This window comes from Sceloporus undulatus, chromosome 8 (genome assembly GCF_019175285.1).
Source record: "Sceloporus undulatus isolate JIND9_A2432 ecotype Alabama chromosome 8, SceUnd_v1.1, whole genome shotgun sequence".
Lineage (NCBI taxonomy): Eukaryota > Metazoa > Chordata > Lepidosauria > Squamata > Phrynosomatidae > Sceloporus > Sceloporus undulatus.
In genome coordinates, this window is record NC_056529.1 from 25,310,819 (window position 1) to 25,321,762 (window position 10,944).

Sequence of the window (10,944 nt, forward strand, 5' to 3'; positions counted from 1 at the left end):
CTGTGCTTGATACTTAATTCATAAATGCTTAAAAAGACATCAACAAGGCTTCTCCCAGGTTTCAGATTTTGGCTCAGAAATGTCAGGGCCTGGGACAATCCTAGACTAGCAGCTCTAATGCTGACCTACTTTACAAGGCTGTCCTAAGGATTACAAGACAATGCAAATGAAGTCTTTTGAACAGCATAAAATACTCTAGATAGGAAGTGTTGGTGCTGACCTACTTTACAGGCTGCCACTGGAAAATAGGGTTGATAAAAATAATTGATATGCTTTTTTAAATCACTGTGATTGAGAGCTAGTGTGGGGTAGTGGAGTGGAGAAAGGCCCAAGTTCCAGTCCATACTTGGCCATGGCAACCTGCTGGGTGACCTTGGGCAAGTCACATTCTCTCAGCCTCAGAAGAAGGCAAAAGCAATCCCACTTTGAACAAACCTTGCTGTGGTCAGGGCTGGCGTGGCCGGCTGCATGAGTCTCTGTAGTCCCTCCCCTTTTGACTCGGCACGGGTGCAACAAACTTACTCCAAACACTTCCATGTGTTCTGCAACTCTTTTAATGCAACTCAATTTCCAGTCCCCCAAGGTCACAGTAAATAAACAAAGAAAAGCTTTCCTCAGCTAAACAACAACCCTACTTCCATTCTGGTCTCTACGTTCGCAGGGGCTCTTGGGGTATGTCCTTCAAGCTTCGGCCTTGTCCTGCTGACCAGAGGGTCCCAAGTACTTCTCCAGGCACTCTTGGTCCGCCTTCTCTACCTCAGGCGGTTCTGGGCCCACTTCCCAATGGTCCTCTTTCGGGTCCCCCCCACTCGTCCTCTAGTTCATTTAGAGCCTTCGTTGCCCACTCCTCAGTGTCGGAATAGGCAACATCCCCCTTCTCTCTAGGGTTGCATAGTTGTACATCCTCGTGCAACCCCTTCCACCACATTAGTGAGCTCTGACGCAGAGAGACTGGCACACCATCCCATTGGAGAGTTCTCTGCACCTGTGCTCTCCCTTCCCCAGCCACTGCTTCACACCATTCTTCCACATCCAGTCCTTTCCCCCCCATGCACCTCAGCCCTTGCTCTTTTATATCCCCTGGGGACCAGTCTCTGCCCCTCCCAGGCTCTGCCTCCACCATCTCCCTGCTCTCTCCTCCCACCTCTGCCACCTGGGAGCCCTTAGCCTCATAAACTCTCCCCAGTCCAGGTGTTGCCTCATTACACTTGCCAAGAAAATGCCATAGGGTCACCATAAGGCATTCAACAACAATAACCTGACAGGCTGCTGTAAGGATTACAAAGCAAAGCAAACTGTAAAACACTCTATAAATGTTATTATCATTAGTTACTGGGAGCGAGGAGTCTGACCAATTGAGATGCATGTACAAAGACCAGGAAAGCACTAAGAATTATTAGACGCTCTTGGGTATACTTCATGTGGCTAGTCATAGACAGGAACCTACTAGTGAGCTTAACTAGTGCATCTACCCTGGCCTAGCTCAAAATGAGATCCTATTGCTGTACAGAAATAGTATGCTATATGTACATGTACGAAGCACTGAAATATGGCTAATCAGCAGTGTGTTAAGAAGAGTTTGTTGCTTGGGTTCCCCATTCCACTGAATCGGCCCTTGTTTTCTGTGAATCGCCTGGGAGAAATGAAGGCCTCTGACTTCATGAACCCAGCTGGGATGACATGCTGGAAGGACAAAGAAACAATTGGGAGATGGGCAGCTGTAGCTGAATGTAGGGAGGCACTAGGTGGCAGTGGAGAGAAACAAGAGGACAAGGAATGGTACAAAGAGGCTGGGGATACAAGCAAAAGCAAAACTGGGTTAGAACTGGATTAGATTCTGTACAGTATATTGGAGGGCTGGTATGTGGCTCAACCTGGCACATGTCTGCCTATGGAATTACTGTGCTATACTGAACTGTATGCATGTTCCCCAGTGGCAGGTAGAGAGAAAGACAAAGAGAAGAAATTGGTACCAAAGAGGTACAGTCTGCACTTTTTCTAGATAAACCAGGGGTTCACAACCAGTGCCCCCAGACAGAAAGTGTGTCCACTTAGGGTCTCCTAATGGGCATGTGCCAACATCAACTCCCCCGTCCCTAGTTCATACTGAGCTCCCTTTCTTCACTGCTCCTCACGCTAATTTTTAGCCTGCCTTATATTAAAAAGAATTCAGGGTAGCTTAAGGTTGAAAAGTTCAAAATGATAAAAATAATTTAAATAATCTAAAAACATATAAAATGTAACAGTGAGTTAGAGGAGGAGGTTGGTGAATGATATTTCCAGGTGAATGAAGTGTCTGTGATGCATGGGACTGGGGCCAGGAGAGGTTAGCTGGATTGGTGAGTAATAATAAAAGACATGAAGGATTCCCTCTTCTGCATATGGATCCATCGAACCAAATCTTGTGTAGACACCTTGTCTAGTCACAGGGCACAGCGCAGGTGGAGTACGGCTGCGGTCGCCTAGTGAAGGCAGGTTTGACAGTGAGATCCAGGTCTGACTCTGTCATCTCAGGAGGAGGTCGGAAGGTAAACTTCTGGAGTAGCCCAACAAAGAAAAGGAAGAGCTCCATCTTGGCCAGGCTCTCCCCAGCGCAATTCCTTCGGCCTGCAAGGACCACAAAGTGCGGCGCTTTGATTAGAAACATGTCATGAAACTGAGGCAGAAGATGGAAAGCTAAGAGAAAAGAAGGCAGATATAAAAAGCTATCAGATCTGCCTGGGAATTTTTCCAAAATGGGATTATAAATGAATGAAAATCCTTATATTATAGGAACATGATCATCAACTGTTTCAATCATGCCTTATGGACAGGGAGAGCTATCTTCTCATGACTGATTGAGATATAAAATCTAATCGTTCATTTTGGCCTTAAACTAACATTACAAGAAAGGAAATGTACAGAAAGCTCCAGTGGTCTCCATCCTCACTTCTAGGACCCCAATTCCTCTCTAACTCAGGAAAAGGGCTATCAGTTATGTAAAGATATGAAATGGGGAACGATCCTGGAAACTTTTCATTTTGTGCCTGCAGGAAGAAGCTTGGTTACCTATTGAGAAAGGAACGAAGGCTTCTTTTGCCACAAAGTTTCCTGCTCCATCCAGAAAGTGGTTGGGGTTAAACTTGTTGGGGGTCTCCCATTGAGTTTGGTCATACAGTACTGATGTGAAAGAGGCGATCACCATCGTGCCCTGAGAGACGGATAGACTGAGGTTACAAGAGGGGGAAAGTCAGTACAATGGTCAGGAAAAAGGTTCTGTGCCAGAGCTTGGAAAAATTAAGGCTATTTTTTTTAAAGACAACAACCTGCAGAATCCCAATAATAAAGATATGACATTACATGTTCATAAAATCAGGACTAAACTGTATTCAGCCATTCCTGTGGATGTTGTGGAAAAGGAGTAAGAGTGGGTTCTCTAGCAAGCTGGTATGGGGCTGCCTAGGCAGCTCTTTTGTCTGCTTATAGCTGAAGGGTGGTACTTTCCAGCAGTTTTGTAGGAACTGACAGCGAAGGCTCTTTTATCAACGTTTGTCTTTTATGGATTCATTTTAAATGGTCTTAATTCAACCGATAGTTCAACTACATTTTAACAGTAACTTTGTGTGTGTGTTTTAACTTGTATCTTTACGCATGTTTTTGTCTGTATGTGTTCTAATTTTTGGACGCTACCTTGAGCCCCCGTTTGAAGGGAAAGGTGGGGTAAAAATTAATCATGCCCCCAGGTAAAGGAATCGAGACAGTGCAGCTCATACCTTGGGAATGAAGTAGCCACGGAAGTGGGTGTCCACAGCAGTGCAGCGCGGGAACTGCGGCACGACGGAAGCAAATCTCTGCACCTCATGGATCACGGCTGTGGCAAAGGGCATGTGCTTCTTGTCTTCATAGGTGGGGCCCCGCTCTGATCCAAGGACTCTCTTGATTTCTTCCTGGACCTTTCCTACAATAGGAATTGTCTGACAACAAGGGGCCCAAAAAGAGAGCTAAGCCTGACTGTCCCTTTCTTTCGACATCAAAACCTCTATGTAAGCACTGGTTCACATGTGTTCTTAACACAAAGGGTGTATGTAGCAAGGTGCAAATCCCAGTATTGAAAACCCAGGGTATGTGTGGCTGAACAATATCAGAATGTGGTCAAGATAGCAAAAGCTATGAATGAAGAACTGCACACAAGCTAAGGGAGGCTGCAGCAGTTTGCTTTTGCTGGCACCTCTGACTAGCAGAGAAGCTCTTTATATCTTCAGGCAAAGGAAGATATAAAGCTGGAGAAAATGATGTTGGCCAGCATGAGGGTAGCCGAGTAGGAGCAGAGAGCCCCTGGTTGGTTAGCCTTCTCTTCTTTGCCAAGGGCTTAGGGCAGAGGAAAAGCTACAGCACCAACCCTGGCAACACAGACGCATCCCTACTGAGAGGGATGCCATACATGTCTATGCAAGACAGGCACTCCGTCTTCATGTATGTTGGAGTGTTTTGAATGTTCCTAAGAGAAGTCAAAATACAGCGGGGTTGTCGTATTTAAAAAAGCAAGCTTACGTTGAATCTCTGGGTATTTCATCATCAGCAGAATGGCCCACTGCAGTGTGGTGGCCGTCGTCTCCGTCCCGGCCATGACAAGGTCAAGTACCGATGCCAGTATATTGGCATCACAGAATATGCTCTTGGATTCGCTTTTTTCCTGAGGAGAAGAAAGAAACGGTGCAAAACGTGTGATGTCTCTGTTCTGCGTTTTTTAAAAACAGAGTTCAAAATAACTAATAATATCAAAGCATGATAAAAAAATAGCCTGATAAAAACTTCAGTTGAGCATTGAGAAATATAGATTTAATCACACTAAGAAAAGAGGCAGGCAACATGAGCAAGGGAATGAGAGCAGAGCGGCAAACAGAAGAGTTCTAGGTGTGGATGAATTTCAAGGATCCAGTCTGTTTGTTGCTGGAAATTTGGGGAATTAAGGAAAATTTCATGAGAAGATCTAAATTATTAGTTTGTGGGGAAGGGAAATGCTCTCATTCCCCTCAGCAGTTACAACTCTGAGTATTCATCAGTGCAAGGTTGGATTTTGTAGACATTCAGTTGTCTACAAAACAGTCATTACAAGTGAACGTATTAAAGAAAACACCTCTTCTTTCTGCTTGAGCAGCATTGCGTCAATGTAGCTCCCCACAGTATTCTCGCTGACACTTTGCTTGGCAGCCTGGATGTATTTCTTCAGAATGGCACAGGTTTCCTCGATTCTCCTCAAGATCATCTTGTGTGGTTTCAACAGGAATCCAAGGTATGGGTAGGCATTAAAAACCTAGAAAAGACATGGATACTTATACCCCAAGGCAAATTGAAAGTGACATACAAGCTAGATCTTTCAGTATTTACATGGCAATGTCATCAGACCTGCATCTCCATAATCTCCCTTTCTTAAGGCTAAATGAACCCAATTCTTTCTGCTGCTCCTCAAAGGTATGGTTCCCAGACACACCGATGCACAAATACGCACTTACCATCTAAGCTAGTGGCCATTGACGCTACTGCCACTTTTAGGGCAGCAAAATCATTAGTGATGGACTGTGAGTGAAGAAGCAGCTTCTTTTGTCTGTCCTGAAGCAAGTGCCAATCAGTTTTATGCTGGATGATCCCCAAGGTCTGTTGGTGGGCTGTTGTGGCCCAAGGAAAAGCGCCAAAGATGTCTTCATCCAAGTCTCGGGAAGGTTTCGTTCTTCAACATTTGGGTTTAATTTAAATGCTGGCCCAGATTGTGCAACTGGATCTGCGTGGGAGGGTTGCAGAGACTTTCAGAGCAAATGGGTATGTGAAAATGGGCTGGCTGGCATGAGCAGTCTACACGCTCACACAGACACTGGGATGGGGAGCATTCTTTTTTCCCTAGCTAGATTTGAGGATGGCTCTGGCTTTTTTTAGTGCTGATACCACTGGTGATTTCATAGAATCATGGAATCATAGAGTTGGAAGAGACCCCAAGGGCCATCGACTCTAACCCTGTGCCATGTAGAAAAACAGAACCAAAGCATCCCTGACAGATGGTCATCTAGCCTCTGTTTACAGGTCTCCAAAGAAGGAGCTTCCATCACTCTCCAAGGCTGTGGAGTCTTCCACTGTCAAACAGCTCTGACTGTCAGGAAGTCCTTCTCATGTTGAAGTGGAATTTCTTTTCCTGTAGTTTGCATCCATTATTCTGGGTACTACTCTCTGACAGCAGAAAACAAGGTTTGAAGGACTATATTCTCTTTTATTAATCTGCTTGTATTTTGAGATCTTCTGGAGAGCCCTTTCTCTTGTCTCCAACCCTCTTATTGGGGGGAAGGGCCTTCTACAATTAATGTGCTGGACTCTCATTTGATGTTTTAATGGTTTTGAGTTTTAACTGTTTCAATTTGCATTTTTTGATAGTACAATTATTTTTTACTTTAGTATGCCTGGAATTTTTAAACTATGCATGTTTGTTTTAACTGTTGGAAGAGGCCTTAAGTCCTGAACTGGGAAAAGGATGGGATATAAATAAATGTATAAATACGATAATGAAAGTGATTATGGTGCAGGAACCAAGAAAAAGCACTCCCCCCCGAGTATCCTAAAACTTAGCCAGGCTCCTTTAGAAAATGCGCTCTTTCAGATTGTCTGGACCTAAGCAAAAATATAGGAAAGAGCACTTACATGTAAAAATGGTTGTCCCAGAAGGGACATCACTTCACCGATGAGTCTTAGGAGAGTGACGAAGGTCGGGTTGGCATAGTCAAACCTGTCTCCAAACAGAACTGTGAAGGTGATGTTTGTTGGTGCAGCAGAAAAAGCCTTTGATTCAAACTCTCCACCTAAAAAAAGGAAAGAATGAATGATAGGTAATATCTGACTTACAGAAACTCTAAGGTGAACTTATCACAGGGTTTTATTGGCAAGGCTGCTTCAGAAGAGGTTTGCCATCACCTTCCCTTAAGGCTGAGAAAGTGTGACTTGGCCAAGGTTACTCAGTGGCTGAGTAAGGATTCAAACCCTGGTCCCCTAGTACCATGCTCAAACCACTAAATCATGCTGGCTTTAAAAAGCAGGGTTTTCTCAGCAAGGTACATTCAGAGATGGTTTATCGGTGTCTTCCTCCAAAGATGAGAGAGGGAGACTTGTCCAACATCATGCACTGGATTTCCATGGCCGAGTGTGGATTCAAATCCTGCTACACCAGACTTGCTCCCTTTGTCAGACTGCTGATGCATAAATGGGGTGATGGAAAACAAAAGAACTGCATCACCTTTAAAGGAGTTGACCATCTCCGTTAGGAAGTGGAGCTCTTCGAGAATCCTCCCTTCCATTTGCTGTTTCCCCATCCCGAACTCCCGCAGGTACGATAAGGTGAATCGACGGGTGGTTTTCCACAAATCCCCATCAGAGAAGAATATGCCTAAGGAATGCATCAGATGTGCAAAAACAGTCATGGGGATTTCATTCACATGGAGCAAAATGGCTGCCTAGACTTCAGGAAGGGGTCAGATTGCTATAAAACTGCTGCCTGGTTGTTGCTTCTGCAGTGCTTCCTTTAACCTGGCTCCGAATCTGCCATCTTGGATTAATCATCCCCTTGATGTTTGTGCTGACTTTTTATTTGGTATTTTCTTTTCAACAAAAATTGAATATATATATATATATATATATAGAGAGAGAGAGAGGGGGGGGGGTATTTTCCCCTTTTAGAAAAAACAAACCAAGTGTTTAAGATAGGTGTTTACATATTTACTGCTCCCAAATCCTAAAAAACAATGCAAGAGGGAGACTTTTAAGTCTGATTATCAGATCATTACAATTCCCAGTTTCGGTTTCCCTTTCTCTGCTCTTTTCATGATAATTAGTGTTTTATGGTTTCTTTAAAAGGGTTTCTTCCGTGACTTCAGAATTTCCAGAAATTTTACCCTCTATACAAGATTCAATTGGATAAAAAATAACTGACGTTATCTTCAGATAGTTGCCTTTCCCTGGCTTCTTTAAATCGCACCTCTATAGCACAACTTAAGGATGGTGTAAATCGAGACTATTACTCCCCAGATGGCATTACCCTTCTCATGCTGGATCTGGGAGAAGATGGGGATGTAAGGCCTTTCTATGAATTCATTGTCTTTGCTCAGGAGTGCCTCTTTCACTGCCTCATGGCCGGCCAGCACCACAGCCTTCCGTCGACCCAAATGAACCGTGAAAACCGGGCCATATATTTCTGAAAGCTGCAAGGGAAAGAACAGGTTCAGTACCAATACTATGACAAAGGACACAACAAATCATTTGCTAAGAGCCGGCGTGAGAATCATGGGGCTCTCCAGATACGCCAGGACTACAGCTTCATGCATTTGGCACCTTTGAGTATGCGTACTCTCTAACTGTCTCAGATTGGCAGGAACAGTCCTGACAAAACCCAACACTGTTTTAAATTTAAAAACCATCCATATTCAAAACTTTACAGTGATTATACAAAGGTTGTAAGCTGGCTTGTTGCACCCCAGGCGACCACAGGAGGATGCCAGAGAGCCAAAACAAAACGGCATTTTGAAAAACGTCACTTCACGTAATGTGAAGTAATGTAAATACGCCAAAGGCACCAGAACCTGTCTGATCTTGAATGCTAATCAGGGTTGACCCTGGATGGTACTTGGATGGGAGACTGCCAATGAATACTAGGTGCCTTTTGGAGAAAGGAACTGGCAAAACCACCTCTGACTATTCCTTGTCTAAAATAACCTTATAAAATTAATGGAGCCACTTAAGCCACCACTCAAAGGCACATTCACAAATGCGCATTATGTGCAGATTAGTTTTAGACTCTGAGTAAGGAGGAGCGAAGATCAGAGGAAGGGATATCAGTGATCTAAGATATGCAGGTGACACCAGAATACTGGCAGAAAATGACAAAGACTTGGAACAAATGGTCAAGAAAATCAAAGAAGGAAGTATAAGGCAGGCTTACAGTTGAACATTAACAAAGACAAAAATAATGACCATGGCGGATTTACATAAAAGCAATCTAAACAATGAGGAAATTGAAATAAGTAAAGACTTCCCACAACTTGGATCAATTTTTGGTCGGAATGGAGATTGCAGCCATGAAATCATAAGACTGGGAAGGGGAAAGGCAGGTATGGAAGAACTAGACAAGAACCTCAAGTGCAAAGATATAAAACTGAACCCAAAAGTTAGGGTTCAAAGATTTAGCCTGTTAGTCTGTAGAATCAGTATGTAGGGAGTTCTTGTAGCACCTTTAAGACTAACTGAAAGAAAGAAGTTGGCAGCATGAGCTTTTGTAGACTTAACTCTACTTCCTCAGATGCATTTGCTGGAACGGAAAGCCAGGGACAGGACTATATAAATCACTGGTGTGTGAGAATGTCAGTTCAAATTCAAAATCTTTTGTGTATGGAAATGTTTTAATGATGGTTGCTTGTGAACAAAGGCATTGGAAACTAGCCTTCATGCATGGAAATGAAGTGGCAAGTGCAAAGATATAAAACCAAACACAAAAATTAGGATCCTCCAAGCCATAATATTTCCTGTCACCTGTATGGATGTGAGAACTGGACAGTGAAGAAAGCTGATAGGAAGAATACTAATCTATATTTTCCCATCACTCTTTGTTCTTCTGAGTTATAGATGAAGCATTTCTCAGAACTTGGGCCAAGGGAAGAGACACAGTCATCCATGCTAAAAACAGAAGGCTTTAAAGCAGAATTCATACCCATGAAAAACAACCACACTCACATCTTACCTTCATAAATGATATATCCTGCCTTGTAGGGTCTACCAAATGCAAATTGCCAATGATGGGGAGTGGAGGAGGACCCGGAGGCATGCGCAGAGATGACTTCTCTGGGTGGGTAAAAAACCAAAAGGCAGTTAATAGCAGCAGTGCAAACAGCAAAGCAACTGTTCCAGAGCTGAAGAGGACTGATGCCCAAGGAGTCATGCTGAGTCCAATTTTCGGTGCAGTGGAAGGAAACAGTCTAAAACAGTGATGCTGAATAGAAGATATTTATCCAGCCAGTGTCAACTTGGCAGTTCCTTTAGCATTTTATTAGGCTTTGCACAATCTCTACAATCTGCACACACCCTCTTTTATGACACAGGCAACGTTTCTCCAAGCACAGAGACGCAAATCGTGTTGTCACTGAAAAAGGCCTACGGCATTCTCAGAATTTTTAGTCAAAGATTGGCAATTCCTATCCTCAAGTAGGTTCTGCTTCCAATGAATCTTCCAGAGAAGAGGTCAGCCGTTTGAGACCAGATTCATTCTGCATTGGGAAGGGAAAGAACGTTTTTAATGACAGAGAAGGTGGTAGTGATAATAGCGACGGTCCTCTCAGTATCGTAGGGCAATTTCTTCGATGCATTGTCAGCTTTCCTAGTGCAGCTATCTGAAATTCTTTTAACTGCAGTGACTGAAGCCTTGTACATGGAAATCTGAATCTAAGACTCTGGAAACCCCCAGCTCTGCCATAAAACCCACTGCAGGACCTTGGACAAGTCACACACTCTCAGCCTCAGGGGAAGGCAATGCCAAAACCTCCTTTTAAAATGTACAATTTGCCAAGAAAACTCCATGTTAGGGCCACCTTAGGCTCGCCGTAAGTCAGAGATGACTTGAAGGCACATAACAACAACAAATAAGGCTTTAAAAACATTTGCGCTAGATGCTGTTTTAGATATTTTTGTTTTAACTTGATAAGTTGCTTTGGGTCCCTTTGCAGGAGAAAGGAGGGATATTAATCAAAGAAAGAAAGAAAAATCAAATCAGATATACAGCACTATGATATTTAAAGCAAAGGTGGAGGAGAAAATTCTGTGGGCTACAGCTTTTCAAGTCATTCAGGAAACCTGTATTTGGTGCTTTCCTTAAAACATTTAGGGTCCCTGTGGCAACTCTGTGAAATGTCAATAACTAGTAAATTTATAACTAGCGTGCGTGAC

General features: G+C 43.5%; 1 protein-coding gene across 2 annotated transcripts; it reads right to left on the reverse strand.

Moving 5' to 3' along the window:
* Positions 1-538: 538 nt before the first annotated feature.
* LOC121914525 (cytochrome P450 2W1-like) lies at positions 539-10,485 on the reverse strand. 2 transcript variants are annotated; one of them, XM_042438011.1, is made up of 9 exons: positions 9,746-10,485; positions 8,051-8,213; positions 7,253-7,402; positions 6,664-6,821; positions 5,117-5,293; positions 4,531-4,672; positions 3,753-3,937; positions 3,049-3,190; positions 539-2,607 (listed from the first exon to the last, which is right to left on the reverse strand). In XM_042438011.1, the coding sequence occupies exons 1-9, from the start codon at positions 9,941-9,943 to the stop codon at positions 2,420-2,422; spliced, it is 1,503 nt and encodes a 500-aa protein (XP_042293945.1). In that variant the 5' UTR covers positions 9,944-10,485; the 3' UTR covers positions 539-2,419. The 2 variants fall into 2 exon arrangements, 1 of the variants encoding a protein (XP_042293945.1); XR_006100540.1 differs by having other exon boundaries at positions 2,471-2,607; positions 3,049-3,206; positions 9,746-10,230.
* Positions 10,486-10,944: the final 459 nt, after the last annotated feature.